This window comes from Urtica dioica, chromosome 9 (assembly GCF_054948205.1).
Source record: "Urtica dioica subsp. dioica isolate 48M chromosome 9, U.dioica_male_clone48M_v1_H2, whole genome shotgun sequence".
Lineage (NCBI taxonomy): Eukaryota > Viridiplantae > Streptophyta > Magnoliopsida > Rosales > Urticaceae > Urtica > Urtica dioica.
Genome location: NC_142764.1, coordinates 14567917 through 14586675, shown reverse-complemented (window position 1 = coordinate 14586675; position 18759 = coordinate 14567917). Strand labels below are relative to the sequence as shown.

At 34.0% G+C, this 18759-nt stretch overlaps 2 protein-coding genes across 2 annotated transcripts; both read left to right on the top strand.

The window, feature by feature from the left end:
* The first annotated feature begins 1048 nt into the window (after positions 1-1048).
* Positions 1049-3040, top strand: LOC149385173 (peroxidase 7-like). The gene is made up of 3 exons (XM_089627111.1): positions 1049-1432; positions 1935-2280; positions 2504-3040. Exons 1-3 carry the CDS (start codon positions 1049-1051, stop codon positions 2920-2922), a joined length of 1149 nt encoding a protein of 382 aa, XP_089483237.1. The 3' UTR covers positions 2923-3040.
* Positions 3041-8733: 5693 nt separating this feature from the next.
* Positions 8734-9917, top strand: LOC149385172 (uncharacterized). The gene is made up of 2 exons (XM_089626261.1): positions 8734-9607; positions 9883-9917. The coding sequence occupies exons 1-2, from the start codon at positions 8734-8736 to the stop codon at positions 9915-9917; spliced, it is 909 nt and encodes a 302-aa protein (XP_089482387.1).
* Positions 9918-18759: the final 8842 nt, after the last annotated feature.

The window sequence follows — 18759 nt, the reverse complement described above, 5'->3', positions numbered from 1 at the left end:
GTATCCCTCGTGTTTAATCGAAATGCGAGATTTATCCCCTCTATTTCTAGAAATATCAGATATATCCTTTCAGTTTAATATAAATGACATATACCTCCCCTAAAAAATGTTATATTACAAATATCACCCTTTTCGTTTATTTTTTTACAAAAAAATAATTTGAACTCCTCAAAATACCCGTAATAGAATAAATATTTATTTACTATTTTATTAAAAAAAATCAAAATCTCTCTTTATAAAAAAATCTTAACTTTTTATAAAGAAATTTTTTAATTTAATTTTTTTGTATATAGAATAGAAGATTAAAAATTATTTCATTAAGGGTATTTAGGGGATTTCAAATTTTTTTTTGTAAAAAATTAACGAAAAATGGTGATATTTGTAATATAACATTTTTGTAGGGGATGTATATGTCATTTATATTAAACTGGAGGGATATGTCTGATATTTCTAAAAATGGAGGGGATAAATCTCGCATTTCGATTAAACACAAGGGATACTATTGATATTTTCCCATGTTTTTATTAAGAGTATAGCGGTCTAAAATGTTTAGTTTGGGTATTATTTGACATACAAAGGTTAACTTCTTTATTTTTTACGCATTAATTAGTTGTTTTATTTTTTGAAAGCCTTTAAATAGATGTAAGTTATAAGGAATCATTACTCCTAACACTCATAGCACTATATAAAACCCTTGGCTATTTATATTATAGTACAAACTTTTCGACCATAAAGATGAGCATAAGTCAAATCTTAATTTTTTTTTATTCCTCTATTGAAAATGTCGAAATTCTAATTTCATTTTTTTTTCCTGCGGAACTTTGAATATTATCATTATAAAATTATCACATTCAACTGATCCTGATTAATGATTTTTTAAAGTACCGACGTGTATGCATGATCGTCTGTTTTTTCTATCATTGTGGCTCTCACGTTGTCATCACCCTATACAATAAATTAGTAAATCGAACATGAACAAGGCTATTAAGCCATAAAAAGCTTGGCTTTCATTCATTCTTTTCTTAGCAAATATTCTCTTCTACCAATCATGAGTCCATATTTGGTTTCCCTCACAGTACTTCTCATTGGATTCAACTTATTTTCACCCTCGTCGTCATATGCCTATGATCCCAAAGATCATTATACTCAAAAGAATGTTCCAGAAGTTGACGAAGATGAGCACGCAGTACCCGATGAGGATTCCTATGCTGTCTATTCTCTAACCGTTCCGACTTTGTACTCTGATCGCGAAAACAATGAGAAGAAGAAACTACCCAACTACGACGAAGAGTCACTTAATCCATCTTACTATTATGAGAGTTGCCCAGAATTCGAGTCTATTGTGAATCAAAAGATAAGGAGTTTGAAGGAGGAGGATGAAACTCTTATTCCGAGTCTTCTCAGGTTACACTTCCATGATTGTGTCGTACGGGTAAGATATTTCACTAATCTTTTTTTACTATTATTATTCAAGATGGTGACGATGAATATTAATTTTTACTCATAAGGGTTTGATGCGATCTCTATTTACTGTAAATAATGTAAAGGGAAATATACTATTAGGTGAAAAAGACATATTATATGCGTTATAATTTATAGAGACATGAAATGAGACACAAGATAATAATAGGAAAAAAAAAAAAGACAAAAATAAATCCGAAAGTAATGTTGAAACTTTGTAATGTTTGTAATGATAACCAAGACAAGATAAAATTTGGAGATAGCTATTAGTGTTCTCGCAAAAGTAAAATAGTATATGTGCTTTTTACATTCACTTCAAAGCGCTTTTGATTTTATTTTTTTTAGTTTGAGATATAGCTAGTTCGTATAAATTGTTAAATTGTGTTTGCATTATATATATTTTTTTTCATAAACACATATCACTAAAATAGGAGAAATAAAATTTCGTTTCCAATGCGTTTTGTTCTCCATAGGGATGTGACGCCTCAATTCTACTAAAGCACGAGGGAAGCGAAAGGGATGCCGCGGCAAGCAAGACACTGAGAGGGTTTGAAATTATCGACGAAATCAAGGCGGAAGTTGAGAAAAAGTGCCCGAGAACCGTGTCTTGTGCCGACATTCTGACCGCAGCCGCGAGAGATGCCACGGTGGTGACAAATGGCGAGTACTGGACGGTTGACTATGGCCGCAAAGACGGGTTTGTTTCCCACGCCCAAGAAGCCGATTCGCGTGTCCCCACCGGCCGCGAAAACATGACCGATTTGATTGAGAGATTCCAGTCCCTAGGCTTGGATATGGACGACTTGGTCGCTCTATCTGGTCAGTGTCTTGATTAATTATTCCATATTTCATCACATATTTCATTCAAAAGGTAAAATTTTGAATGATATACAATGTCTCGTGAAATTATCAAACATATGAGTTAAATTGGCAGTTCAAAAATCTAAACACAATATGCGTGCAATGTAATTTATTGAATTTTATATTAGTTTGGTTTTTGTATTTCATAATTTTTTTTTATCTTGTGATTTTGTAACTATAGGGGCACACACCATTGGAAGGTCTTCGTGCGGTGCCATTCAGCACTGGCTTTACAACAAAAACTACACTTCGAGCTCGCAATACTCGCCATCCATAAACGCTAAATATTTGGATTACTTGCAAAGAAAATGCCGATGGGCATCGGATTACGTTGAGCTGGACGCGAAATCACCGAAAGATTTCGACAATGAATTTTACGTAAATTTAGTTTATCGGAAGACCGGCCTCTTAACGACTGACCGGTTGCTATACTCTGACCCTAGAACTGGTTCTCTTGTGAAGTCTTTGGCTTACTCGCCCTCAAACTTCCAACAACAGTTTAAAAAGTCAATGATAAATCTTGGGAATGTGCAAGTCCTTACGGGTCCTAATGAAGGTGAAATTCGTGCAAATTGCAACTTTGTCAACTCTCATTATTGATTATTATGTATTTCTCCTCGAATGTATACGCCTCTATGTTTGAACATATTGGTACTCCCTAAATTTTCATTTAAGCTTTTTGTTGCCCTTTTGAGACATGTTTTCTAGATCTCGTGAACGTACGTTTTTCACAGTGTTGTCATTATTACATATTACTCATATACATATTTATTGGTATGTTATGTATTGTGTTATTCGTCATATTATTCAAACTCCAAAATATTATAGAACAAATCTGAAACTTAAGGAAAAGACACTCATTAGTCATAAGTCATAGCTCAACAAAAATGCAAAGCTACCGCACATATTTACCCTGACAAACAGGCAAAGAATTGAAAAACAATAGAACGGCTCACTAAACTACGATTCATATAAAGGTTCTAAATGCTAAATGCCGACGAAAATCGGCGACTTTCGCCGGCGCCGCCGCTTCCGGTGGTGTAATTTTTGTTTCGTTCGATAATCGCCGAAACGATGTGCCTAAGTAAAAAAATGACCGAGCGCTTTCATTGTATGCAAGAGATAAAAAACTGCAGAATCTCAGTGAAAATCGTCGATGTCGGCATTTTTTCCTTCCAATGAGAATGGTTTTTTTTTTGTTTTTATTCTATTTTATCGAAGACTGGTTCTTTTGTTTGTTGAAGAAACACTGAAAGACCATTTGAGAAGCAACAATGAGAAGAGAGAACAGAAGTCGTCAGCTTTTAATATTTTTTAAATTAAAAAATAAATTTTACTTATGTCTGCTGCTTAGGGAGCGATAAGATGACTTGAACGTTGAAATTACCTTTGATTTATTAATTAAATAAAAATTCCTTATATTTTCACATAAATTAGATTGTTTATCGTATTGATTAGTGTCTATTAGAGCAATTCTTTTATTTCCATCTGGTCTTTAGCTAAAGGCTTTAATTGTTTATCGTATTGATGATTCCCACCCATGTACTTATTATATGTATGTATTTATTTTATTATAATTGTTGTTTAATTTTAAGCTAATATACAATATAAAAAATTATAAAAAAGAAAAGAAATAATAAATTTGTTATATATTATTAATTAAATATAATAGTATTCAAATTTTGGAATTTGGACTATATTTACAATTACAAGTATCTTTCAATTAGTTTATTCCATTCGATTTTCCATGGTAAACGGCATTTGAAAACTCTCATCTCCTGTTAAAAAGTAGCTCAAGTTTAATTTTATTAAAAAACATAGATAACCAATTTTATTAACTATGAGTTAATTTAATTTACTGCAGACTTGGTGAGTTATTTTTTAATAAAATGAAATTTGGACTAGAATTTTAAAATGGGGTAGTGGAATGGGTAATTCCAACAACTTTTTTGTAAAAATAAGCTCTCTATAATATGTCTATATATAAGCATTTTTAAACTTAAAAAAAAGCTCTATTAATAGCCAAAATAAAGAAAAATTGATTATATTATGTGAACGTAAGATTTCTCATTTATTGTTATGAGTGATAAACATCATACAATTTCGAGATGACTTATCGATTTATAAACCATCATCATCTAAAAGTGAGAGTAAGAGCTTAGAAGAACCAAAGAAAATCTCGGTGTTTTCGGAGCTGAAACTCGCCGAAAAATACATCAACTGAGAGAGGTAACTCGATCATTTTCGTTTTTCGTATTTACGTGTGCATGCTTTTTAGAACACTCTAAGATCGTGTAAAAATACTTACGTGTCCATGCCATAATGAGAGAGAATGAGCCGAATCAATGAATGGGTCTCAATTGGATTATTTCGACCTGAGGTTGAAGAAGAACAAAAGAACATATAATTCGATTCTTATGTCGTTTGGCAAAGTTACAACACAGTTGTTGTTTTTCCTTGCTAATGTTTCATTTGTTGGTACTTGGCCTATTTCGTTATCAGTATTGGGTCCATATATACTTGTCTTTTATATGTTTAGACCGTATGGCTATTTCTTTTAATTTTTTTTATAGATCGTAGGAGTTGCTTTTACCCGCGCGTTGCTGCAGCTTGATTGAAAAAACAAAAATCATATTCTAAATACTTAATAATAATTATCATGAAATTATTATTTGTTTATATGAGACAAATACACCCATTGAAACTAAACCTATAAATTAATCTATTATAACTATAAAAATGAATAACTAGTTACCATTTGAAATCTAACTAATATACTCAATATTTATTGGGTCAGCTAGGTATCTAGCCCAAATTAGTCACCTACTTTAAAATTCTAGCTCAACTATCACTTAAATTAGGTAACTAGCTCAATCCACTACCAAATAATATTATATTCCTATCTTACCACTCATCAAATACACACCAAAATTTTCGCCTCCGTCTCCGAATCCTTCAATCCTCTAATATGGCCTCCGAACTCTCCGTCGATTTCGAGTCCTTCAATCCTCCGATATTGCTTCCGACCTCCTTTTCCGCCACCAATTTTCTGATTTCGCCACTTCAGAATCCGACGAAGACGTCTCCGTTCTTAGACTTGGAAAAAATAGTAAGTCAATATTATTTCCAATTCGATTAACTCATAGAACACCATAATCGAAACCCTAGCCCGCATCTCCGATCAATTCTCTGTTAGATTAACTATAAAATAGGGTAAAAATTATTTCCAATTCAATTAACTCATAGAACATCATAACTGAGACTCTGAAACTTTAATGGTAAATAATATTTACAATCGAATGGCCGGACTGTAAATATTATTTACCATTCAAAAAAAGAAAAATACCTATCTCCTATTTGGCGAACGATTCCATGATTCAAATCCGATGGTGAATAACTGGAAAAAATTTGGAATTAACAAACAAATAAGAACAAAGTTTTATGAAACCAAAGAACCTAAACACCTACACTGGACAAACAGAGACTAAGAAGGATTAAATGACTAACCTAGAAAAACAGATAATATAAGCACAATAGAAGAACATCTACGAATTATCGACAATCCTAAACATCTATTCCAAATGAGTCATCGAATATCCTGGTTGCAAATCGCAGGATAATTTTAATGGTAAATAATATTTACAGTCCCGCCATTCGATAGTAAATATTATTTACCATTCAAAAAAGAAAAATACTTGTCTCCGATTTGCCGAACATTTCCATGATTTAAATCTGATGATGAATAACTGGAAAAAATTTGGAATTAACGAACAAAGAATAACGAAGTTAATGAAACCAAGGACAATTTTGGAAGTATGAGAAATATAGGCTATTTCCCTAAATAAATGGATAGTTGGGTTATAATTTAAAAGTCCCCTCTATAACTAGGCTAGTTGTTGATATTAACCTTGAGTTGGTGTATATTCATAACAACATAAACTTCCTTGATGATAATCTTGATGAGCCTATCCTTCGGCGAGATGAAGAAATTGAGATCCATCAACCCATTCAAGTCGTGGACGAGGCTCAAGTGCAACCCTAGTGTATAAACGGAATAAAAGGCTGAACGATAAATTAAGCAGCAACAGACAGAAGGAATAATTATTCGAGAAAAGCGAACCACCCGGTCAGGACCAGCAACAAGGACGTCTTACACACAAGAAAAAAAACAAAAAGAATGGGAATGGAAACAACGACGAAGATCCTATCTCAAGTCAACCATCCTTCGATTTGAGACTATGAAAACTGTTTGGGATTAAGGATTAGACAGTGTTTTATTGGGTAAACTGTAATTGCCAAAAAATATGGTTTACGTTTTTTTTTTATGTTTTTACAATTCGGATTATATATTAAACAATACTTTTTGGGGTAAACTTAAGTGCTATACAATATGGTTTACGAATTTCTTTCTATTTTATATTACTTTCTGTAATGGATTTTTGAATCTTTCATGATTGCGGGAGTATCCATGTAGTTATGTTTTTTTTCATTATTATCGTTAATGAATGTTAATACCAGTATATATCAGTATATTTTCATTACTATTATTAATGTATGTTAGTGGATGTTAATATCATCCATGTAGTTGTGTTTATTTTCAATATTTTCAAGTTATTTATGTTACAAAAGGGTAAAATTAGCCGACAATTCTACATATGAATAAGTTCTATCATAAACCAACATAAACTAACATGATATACAAACAAAAAAATTGTTAAAATATTGAATTTAAAATAAGTCTCAAACTGACAAAGAAAATTACAATAAAACAGTCAAATGAAACCAACACGTGAAAAAGAAAAAGAAACAAAAAAAAAAAAAAAAAAACCAAACGTAGTCAAATGAACAACTAAAAAAAATGAAAAATGACTAAGGACACCGCCTCTTGTTGTGACCAGCTTTTCAACATTTCCCACAACGTTGATAGTACGGATGATTCAATTCAGCTTTAGAACGAAACCTTTTCATCTTGGGTTTTCCGGCTTGACGCTTTTGAACTAGAGGGTTGATAATTATAGCATCTGGCGGCAAATTCCAATCATTGTCGTGGATTGTCAAGTTAACATCCTGGGAATAAACAGCTTCAAATCCAGCTTTAGTGAAATTAAAAGGGATTTGATTTTAAAAAAAAAAGATGAAATTAATTGGCTTTAAATTCACCCTATAGAGAGCTACGGCAGCATGAGATTCATCGGAAAATTGGACAAATCAAATCCATCATACAAAATAGATTCAGAATCCTTTTTTTATCATCAGATGATGGAAGAGCAAATGATGATCCAGCCGATTCGAGATATTGTCTCTCAAAAAATTTAACTACAAAAAAATTTACCCAAAAAATGAAACTGGATAATCTTTGTTTAATTCAGGTTAGTGAACACAATTTTTTCGGAGTTTTAAAGGCCACACAGATTCAAAAATCAAAGACAAACACAAAACTCGTTTGTAATATTAACAGAAATCAACAAAAAAGATAGATCCTTATAAAAACATGAAATTCAACGAGAAAAAAATGGATGTTTACCCCTAGGAGCACAAAGAAGGCTAGTCATCCGCTTATCTAGCTCAAAGAAGGCTTTACTGCCTCGCTCGGCTTGAGCGTGTTAGGCTTCCTTCGGCATTGTTGAACAAGTCTTATTGTTGAACGAGTCTTATGTATTCATTTAGCTTGTATATAGGATTTATTTGTTTTTCTGTTTTATATTATCTGCTTACTATTAGGAAATTAGTTGTTATTTCCCACGTTTCTTGTATCAGATATTTGCCTATATATATGGCAACAATTCAATGAAATAAACACATCAGTTCACAATCTCATATCTCTAATTCTCACATGGTATCAGAGCATCTTTTTATATCCTGCGATTTTTTTTTCTCTGCGTATTCATTCATCAGCATATTAGAATCAATTTACTTTTATTGATATTTATTAAGCTATCAAATTTCCTTTTATTGCTATCATTTTATTGATTATCATAATCAATTTGCATTCACTGCTATTCATTAGCATAATCACGTTCATATCAGCATTAATGTGCTATTTATCATTTTTGTTTTCCTGATCAGTATCAATTCTCATTCATTGCTATTTATTTGCATATCAAAATCAATTTTTCATTCCTATATTATATTCACGTCCATATCAATCAGATCAATTGCTGAAATTTATTGTTTCTATAACATATTATTGTGTTGTCAATTTTTATAGTCTGATCTGTTTTTATTTTTTTGTAGACGTTCAATATGTCTGAAGATCTCAATCTCGAAGAAACCATTCCGGTTTTCAACACTGCTTCTCCGATGGTTGCATCCAATCTCTATGATGTTCACCACTCAGAGAGTCCATCTGTTGTTCTCGTTATGCCACTTCTCACTGGTGATAACTATGCCACATGGAGCTGAGCAATTGCCATGGCTCTACGAGCTAAGAACAAATATGGCCTTGTCGACGGAACCTTGCTGAAACCTACTGCTCAAGGTGATATCCTAAACTGGGAACGCTGCAATGACTTAGTGAGTAGCTGGATTCTAAACTCCGTTTCTCCTGAGATTCGGCCGAGTATCCTTTACTCCGAGAATGCCGCTCAGATTTGGCTCAATCTCAAGGATCGTTTTTCTCAGTCCAATGCGCCAAAGATTTATCAATTGAAGAAATCCATCTCAAATCTGAAACAAGAAGGTATGACCGTCTCGTCATATTTCACTCAATTAAAGTCCCTTTGGGACGAGTTGAACAACATCATTGTCATCTCTCCGTGCATCTGCGCGAACTCAAAATCCATTCTCGATCAAATCAATCAAGATCGAGCCATGGAATTTCTACAAGGACTCCATGACAGCTTCTCTTCGGTACGCCGGCAGATTCTTCTCATGGAGCCATTTCCTTCCGTTCAACGGATCTACAACTTGGTGTGCCAAGAAGAAAAGCAGCAGGAGCTGGATATACAGCCTCCGATCGTGGAATCTGCTGCTCTCCACACTTCCAGGAATTCAACGTGGAATAATCGCCACAACAACATGGAATCTGCTGCTCGTAACTCGGGAAAGCGACCACGTCCATTCTGCAACCATTGCAACCGTCATGGACACACACGAGTCACTTGCTACCAGTTACACGGCTTCCCCGACGGCAAGGAAAAATGCCCCACATCACATTACAACAACAACTCTCAAGCAGCCCCAATATCTTCCTTAACTAAAGACCAATACAAGAAATTGGTGGCTCTCTTAGCACACGACACTGCCGCTGCTGATACTTCCGCTGACCACTCCGCAAATTTAACAGGTACAATTTTATCTTGTATGTCTTCTTCTTGGATTATAGATTCTGGTGCCTCAAATCACATATGCACATCACTTTCATTATTTTCTTCTTATCATAAATTACATGGATCAATAGCATCAGTTACTCATATTGGAGTCATTAAGTACTCACAAAGTCTTATTCTCAAAGATGTATTTCATATCCCATCTTTCAAATTCAATTTATTGTCTGTTTCACAAATAACTAAACATCTCAATTGTGAAGTCACATTTTTTTCTTCTCACTGTGTGTTTCAGGACCATTCCTCGAAGGAGAAGATTGGTCAGGGTAGTCTCCAACATGGGCTTTATTTCCATGATAGGATTCCTGTTTTAAATAAAGCATTTTCTTTTAAGCATTGTAATAATTTTGACTTATGGCATTCACGCCTTGGTCATCCCGGGAATTCCCGTTTTAATTTCCTTGTTCGCAATTTTCCTTTTATTGTTCAAAATAAAAACTTCACTTGTGATGTTTGTCCACAAGCCAAGCAATCTCGTCTTTTATTTCCTTCTAGTTTTACTCATTCTTCCACATGTTTTGAGTTAATACATGTTGACATTTGGGGACCTTTTTCGGTTCCTTCTATGAATGGATCTCGTTATTTTTTAACCATTGTCGATGACTATTCACGTTGTACTTGGATATATCTTATGAAAAATAAATCTGAAACATTTCACATGATCACACATTTTCTTAATCAAATTAATCGACAATTCAATGGAAATATCTCTAAAATAAATACTGGAACTGGTGGATTTTTTCTCCCACAACTTCAAACCATTCGTTCAGATAACGGGACTGAATTTTTGTGCACCAAATTTCAAAATTGGTGTCATACTCATGGCATTATTCATCAACGTAGTTGTGTTGCCACACCCCAACAAAATGGAATTGTTGAACGAAAGCATCGTCATCTTCTCGATGTTGCTCGCGCCTTGCGCTTTCAAAGTAATCTTCCTTTATCTTTTTGGGGAGAATGTATTCTTACCGCTGCTTATCTCATCAACAAATTACCGACACCAATTCTTCAATATAAATCTCCTCATGAACTTTTATTCGGTGTTCCCGCATCATACCTTTCACTACGAGTTTTTGGATGTTTATGTTTTGCTAAAAATATGCACATTCAACATAAGTTTGACTATCGTGCCAAACCTGGTATCTTCGTTGGTTATCCTTTTGGTCAAAAGGGATATCGTATCTATGATCCCTCAACGCGTCGGTTTTATGTCTCTCGCGATGTTGTCTTTCATGAATCCATATTTCCCTACCGTGATCATACATCATCAAATACTCCTCCAATCAGCATTACTTCATTAAATGATTATCAATTTGATCCTTCATCTACACCACATCCTACCGAACCCGTGGCTGTTGAACTTCCGTCTCCTTCTCCTTCTAATCCAGTGGCTGTTGATTCTCTCCCGGATACGGTGATTCCTCTGTTGCCCGTTCGTCCCGTGCGAAATCGGCAACCTCCAGCTCGTTTAAGTGATTTTATATGTAGTAACGTCTCTACTTCTACTCAGTTTCCTCTTATCAATCACTTCTCTTTAACCGCTTTAAGCCCTTCTCATCGTTCTTTTATATCCACCATTATTGATCATACTGAACCACAAACCTACACTGAAGCGGTTAAATCTTCTCATTGGCGTACTGCCATGTCTTCTGAAATTAATGCCCTTGTAGCTAATCATACTTGGTCCCTATGTCCTTTACCTCCTGGAAAAATTCCAATCGGATGTAAATGGGTATTCAAAATCAAATATAACGCTGATGGCTCCATTGAGCGTTATAAGGCATGTCTTGTTGCAAAAGGATACAACCAAATTGAAGGGATTGATTATCACGACACGTTTGCTCCTGTTGCCAAACTTGTTACCGTTCGTCTTCTACTCTCCATCGCTGCTATTCAAGGATGGACGCTTCATCAACTCGATGTCAACAATGCTTTTCTCCAAGGTGATCTTCATGAAGAAGTTTATATGAAACTCCCTCCTGGTTTCGCTCATAAAGGTAATAATTCCGTTTGTAAATTACACAAATCTCTTTATGGGCTCAAACAAGCCTCTCGCCAATGGTTCTCTAAATTTTCTTCTACACTCATCTCACGTGGCTTTCGGCAATCTTCCTCCGATTACAGTCTTTTCACATATGTCCAAAATTCCATTTGTGTTTTTGTTCTTGTTTATGTTGACGACATTATAATCACTGGCAATAATTTAGCCGTCATTTCCGAGACTAAGAAATTTCTTGCTAATTCTTTCTCTATTAAAGATCTCGGAACCCTTCGATATTTTCTTGGAATAGAAGTATCTCGTTCTAAGAAAGGTATTTTTTTATGTCAACGTAAATATACTCTTGATATTTTCTCGGATTCTGGTCAACTTGGGTGCAAACCTTCTCAATTTCCTATGGAACAACATCTACATCTACTTCCTGATGATGGTACACCACTTCCCGATCCATCCATTTATCGACGTCTAGTTGATCGACTACTTTACTTGACTGTCACTCGTCCTGATATTCAATATGCAGTGAATACTCTTAGTCAATTCATGCAACTTCCTCGTTCAACCCATCTTGATGCGGAAAATCGTGTTCTTCGTTATCTAAAAGGGTCAGTTGGCAAAGGAATCCTCCTTTCCGCCACTAGTTCTCTTTCACTTGCTGGTTTTACTGATTCCGACTGGGCTGGTTGTCCTGCTACTCGTCGTTCCACTACTAGATATATAACCATGCTTGGATCAAGTCCTATCTCCTGGAAAACAAAAAAGCAACCCACTGTTTCTCGATCTTCAGCCAAGGCAGAATATCGGTCACTTGCTACCCTTACTTCAGAGATACAATGGCTCTATTGTCTACTCTCGGATCTTGGATTTCCTCCTCAACAACCAATCATCGTTCATTGTGACAATCAAGCCGCTATACACATTGCCAACAACCCAGTCTTTCACGAACGAACAAAACACATTGAGCTTGATTGTCATTTTGTCCGCGAAAAGATTATTTCTGCCTCATCTCCACCACCTATTTGCGTTCTTCAGATCAGCTTGCTGACATTTTTACAAAACCGCTTGGTGCAGATGCTTTCCACCTTCTTTCCAAGTTGGGCGTGCTCGACATTTCTCTCCCGACTCCAACTTGACGGGGGGTGTTGAACAAATCTTATTGTTGAACGAGTCTTACGTATTCATTTAGCTTGTATATAGGATTTATTTGTTTTTCTGTTTTATATTATCTGCTTACTATTAGGAAATTAGTTGTTATTTCCCACGTTTCTTGTATCAGATATTTGCCTATATATATGGCAACAATTCAATGAAATAAACACATCAGTTCACAATCTCATATCTCTAATTCTCACAGGCATGTTTGAGCGTGGGCTTGGGTTTGGGCTAAAGCACTAGTATTGGTTTGGCCCACTTCCAGACTTGATTGTTTAGGCTGTCTTTCCAAGTTTTCATTGTAAGAAAGGATATTGAACTTCACAATTTTGTATGTCACGGTTCCACGCTCTATACATGTGGTCTAGTGTTTACCTAAATTTAAGCAGCATAAAGTAAAGAAATACAATTTTGTGTATAAATTAGACTTGTTAAGTAACTCGAATAACTGAAGGTTTCGCATAGGTAATATTGAATAGCTAGACTACAAATAATCTTGCAGTTGCGATTCAACTCAATTTGTTTAGGAACTTTGTTTTTAAGTCTATCTACGCAATAAAGCCGCTTGTTAATTAAAGCTGTCTGTGAACTTGTGGTATTTCAAAAAATAAAAATAAATAAAGCTGTCTGTGTGGACTTGTGGTATTGTGCGCTCTCTCTCTCTCTCTCTCTCTCTCTCTCTCTCTCTCTCTCTCTCTCTCTCTCCCTGATTTTTTTTTTCTTTTGCGGTAAAAGCAAACCATCAATCTCAAAGACTAAATCCCTACATATCTGAACATCAGATATAGCTATATCGTCTCAAATTTTACATAGCTACTGCCAATATCTCCATGCCTTGAGAAAGATAAACATTAGCTATAGATATCTTAGCGCGCGCGGCAACTACTGATTTGTCAAACAAACACACTAGCTTCTTAAATAGCTTTCCCAAAAAATACATAAATATATACAAGATATAGATACATATTTCCCCCACATGCATGGCTTGTGGTCATTATAACCCCACTCCTATTATTCCTCGTATGTTTTTCTTCATCTTCATCATTCTGCTGACTCTTTCGTTTGATCCACCAATGGCATACACTTACACGAGTGTCAAGAATAAATCGTTCAGATCAGCAAGTGATCTATCAGGAAAAATGAACAGAAATGCAGAAGCCTCTACTTCAAGTAAAAGGGTTTCAAGTAAGACTAGTTCTGCCCAAGTAAAAGGGAATCATGAAGGAACAGAGTCATCTCGAATGGCTCGTAATAAATCTTCAGTGCTTCCATGGCAAGAAAGTGTCTTCAAAGCCAGTGCCCATGAAGTTCCAAGCGGACCTAATCCCATATCAAATAGGTGAGCAGTGAAAACCAAATCCAGTTTATTATTCATACACGTCTTCGTTTGCGTCTGGACTTGTGTATTCAGGTTTTGCTGCGTACAACTTTTTTATTTATTTATTTTAGATAGCGTCTAGAATATATAATATGTATGACTATAGAATTTTGTAAACATTAATGTGCGTTGCATGAAGATTCTTCTTTTAATCATTAATGATATTACATATATGAGTTTGATATGACCGGAATCGGATGTCCTTATTTTTTGTATTCCCACACACACTATCCTCTTCCTTTGTCAGTTCTCATTCCTGTTTTATGTATACTAATTAAGATAATTTCTACCCTTTTAATTAGAATATATTCATTTAAGCGTACTAAATATTTTTGCCCTTCATTTTTATTAAATAACGGTGAGTTATCTATTGAACTTGGAAGTGGATCACTGAAAAAATACAATTTTTTATTTTAATGGTTCCTGTTTTTGGAAATGGAAATTATGGGCACATAATTTGCGTTAACGGTAAATTAACTAATGGAAAATCATGGAATGGAAATAGGGGAGTCAAAAGAGCAATAAAAGTTAATTAGGTCTAAGTAGTACAGAGACATCATAATAACGATGATAAGTTCGATAAATGTGACTGTGGGTTTTTGGCTTTGGGGAGGCTTTTGGTTCTGACGCGACTGAATGCAATGATGAAAGTGTAACCCCAAAAAAGCAAAGAAGTTAAGGATAGATTTTGAAGGAGATTTTCATGCGCCCAATTTTTTTCGTGTAAAGCCAAACAACAGCTCACAAGAACTATAGCATATACCAATCTTTTGGCATACTAACCAGTTTCGGTAGTGCTCTCGTAAGCCACCTTTTCGTCTATTATAAACAGCAGAATGTGTGTTTGAATTCATGGACAGATGTTTCAATCTTACTTTGCTATCATTCCTGAATTATAAAATGGGAAATTCTAGAAAAATACCAAATTCTGTTTACTGTTTAATTAAAGGTATGCTTTTTTTCTTTTTCTTTTACATGAGTGGTAAGTAATTATTCATTACTTTAAGTACTTCTATTTTCTTTTCTTTTTTTCGCGTTTCTAATTGTATCCCGACTAGTTTTGTAAAATTATAAGTAATAAAATAAGGCTTATTATTTTGATTTAGTTAATTTTCACACAAAAATTTTAGAGTGTATAAATGTAGGTATATTTAAAATAGCTAACTATAAAATATAGGTAAATATGCTTATAAGTCTTGAGGAAAATGAGCCTTTTAATAATACGTAAATCGAACCCCATACCTATAAAACAAAGGAATAAAATGTCGGTTGCCAATTGTTTGATTTTACAACGTTAGTTGCCTAAATAAATTTTGGAAAATTTTAAAAATAAATTTGAATTTTTTTTCCCGTTTTTATTATTGAAGTTTGTTTATAAAATATATAGTTAAGAATACATCAAGATTTTATACTTTAAAATTCGATAATGATAGAATTTATTAGACATACCATGGCGCAAATGAAAAAGAGAGAGAGAGAGAGAGAGAGAGAGAGAGAGAGAGATTTGTCAGCCAATATTTCTCTATATTTAAGGATAATATAGCTAAATAGCCACTTAAATTAATAGATTTTCAAAATAATATATATTTATCTTGAAATAGTCAAAACTAAAAGAATAGTTTTTTTGACCTTGTCAATAAATTATTTCTACTGATAAATTACCTACGTCTAGGTTAATATTTTCATTGAGGTTGTCAAAACAATTTGAGCATTAACATTTACTACTTTATTAAAAACTTAAAAAGTGTGAAATTATTGATCCATTAGTTTCAAGTTGTAATTTTTACATTATTTTAATCCTACTTAAAAGGGGTCGTATTTTTTTTTTTCCCTAGAGTGACCTTGGTTTTATTCTTAGATACTTCTCAACCGCAATCACAGTACAGTACTCTTCTGTCTCTTACCCTAAAAACGTTACAAAGTACCATACTATGAGAAAAGCATGATCGTTGTCGTATACCCTAGTTTTCCTTAGGCCTTCAGGTCAAGTTTGTTTTTATCTTCTTGTTGTATTTCTTCCTTTGTTTGTTTCTCTGTGGATACTAGCTAGTGTCCCATCCTGGCTCTTCTTTTAATTTCTATATGGTCCTTAAAAAGCATACCTACGTGACCTTCGAACTCAAATTAAGGATCGCAAGATTTCGAAATTGGAGTGTGATGATCACTCTCTCTCCCCTTTATTTTATCCAATAAATATGATCCTTTGTGGTCTGACTATGTATCAGTGGGGGATCCTATTTCTTTTTTTTTTTATCTTTGAAACAGTCGTGCGGTGGTACTATTTCTATACACGAGCTTTATACTTTTAATAATGTATATACTCACGTTTGGTTAATATATCAAAACGGTTAAGTTAAATGGTTATAACTTGTGGTACCTAGATAGTCTAGTGGTAATTCCACACCACCTCCTGTGTAGAGGTCGTGGGTTCAATCCCACTGCAACACAACTGCCTTCAAAAAAAAAAATGATTATAACTTATAAATTATAATTGATTGAAACTCAACGAGTATAGCTAATATCACAATCAACGTAGTTGTGTAATTACCCATATTAGTGCACGGCGAGAAGTATTGTGTTGGCCCATCAATTATTTAAAGAAGGCCTCATATTAGCTCAAAATTCACATAATACCCTAGTCCTATGCCATAGGGCCAAGTTACATAGGGACCAATGGAGTGCGGGTCCATATCAACATTTGTAACTAGATTATCTTCATTGTTTACACAAAAATCATAAATACGTTTCTCATCTCGACTATCTCCACTTATTGGTTTATAATTAATAAAATTAGGGGTGTTCATCAAAACCGCCGAACCGAACAACCCAATCATCCAAACCAAATCGTACTTTTTTTTAAACCGCCCCATTAAAACCCAATGAAGTTTGGGTTGTAACCAACCCAAACTGCAATTGTTTCGGGTTGGTTTGGTTTTTTATAGTCGTGAGATTGGGTTGAACCAAACCAACCCGATTGTGTTAATTATTTAATTTTTGTAAGATTGCAAATATTTCATATGTACTTTTGGTAAAAAGAAATAATTTTTTTTTAATAATATTATAATAAAAAAAAAATACATAGTATTATACTTTATTATTTACAACTACATGAAAACTTGGTAATTAAAGATTTGCGTGATTTTTATTTTAATACGTAATTTTTTTAAAGATAAGTAAAATTTTAATTTTATTTGACAACACGTTCTAGATATAATATATGTATATGATTTTCATTCGAGTTATAAAGTCATTTGTCGAGAATTATGATCCGAAAAAACCAACCCAAACCAACCCGATTATTTTCGGGTTGGTTTGGTTTCGTTTTACCTTTCAATCGGGTTGGTTTGGATTTTAAAATTAAAAAATTAGTTGTAACGGTTCGAGTTGGTAGAACATGAAAAAACCGACTAACCCAACCCGATTACACCCCTAAATAAAATAAGTCTTTATTGTTGCAGTTGTGGCTTACCATGAGTTTAGAGGACCTCATGGACCAATCTTAATCTTGGGTTCAAGTTCTTAACTTGGCAGGTTTTACAAGTTCGAGGCAGATGCAACTATTTTCACTGAATTGCCATGAAATATGCGAAACAACAAAACAGATAATTCCTAGATTTCTTAGACGAATGAATGTCTTGGAGAACAACATTAAAACACTTACTATCCAAGCTTCATGGTTGAGGTTTGTTGTCATAATACTGTGTATTGTGTTCTTTATTGTTGTATGGTACATGTAAGTTTTGTAGATGTATTATTGTAATGTCTCAATTCCACTTGTCTACGTATACGATATGAATATTATTGAAAGAAATAATACGAGTTTTTTAACATTAATTTTGTTGATACGAGTCAACAACAAATACTAAATTTATCAACATACATGTCATCAAATCCACGATTTATTCTGGATATACGCGTCAACAAATCTTTAATTTGTTGATATGCATGTCATCAAATCCACGATATGATGTGTATATATATCAACAAATCCGCGATTTGTTACTATTCATTTGTTGATATACATGTCAACAAATCTACAATTTGGTGATATACATGTCATCAAATTCTAAATTTGTTGATATGTATGTCATCAAATTTATCTGTCATCGAGACTTTTTGTACATAGTTTACCTAAATTTCATGTTTTAGTTCCAAATTTCGAGATTAGAAAATTGCCCTACTTACTTGCCACTACATTTATACCGACATTTTTAAACTAGTAAGAAATAAATGTAAGAATTAAACTCAAAGATTGAACAAAATACACATCCCAAATTTTTAGATCGCAAACAACTCGCAACCACTTCTGGAACCGCAAGAAGCACATTTAATTGAATACTAGAAGAGAACAATTTGTTCATCGGGGAAGAAGGATAGGAAGAACCAGGCGACGAGGAAAACGAGGTGAGAGGCTCCACGAGCTCGCATCACAAATAAAATCGACGCATGAAGAGAAACTCGTGGAAGACATAATCGGAAAAGGAGGTTTTTCTTCTTCGCCCTAATTTGGATTCTGATATTGAAAGCGTGAAAGAGGGGGAGAGAGAGAATGAAGATAGTATCGGAAAGATAAGGCTTCGTAACCC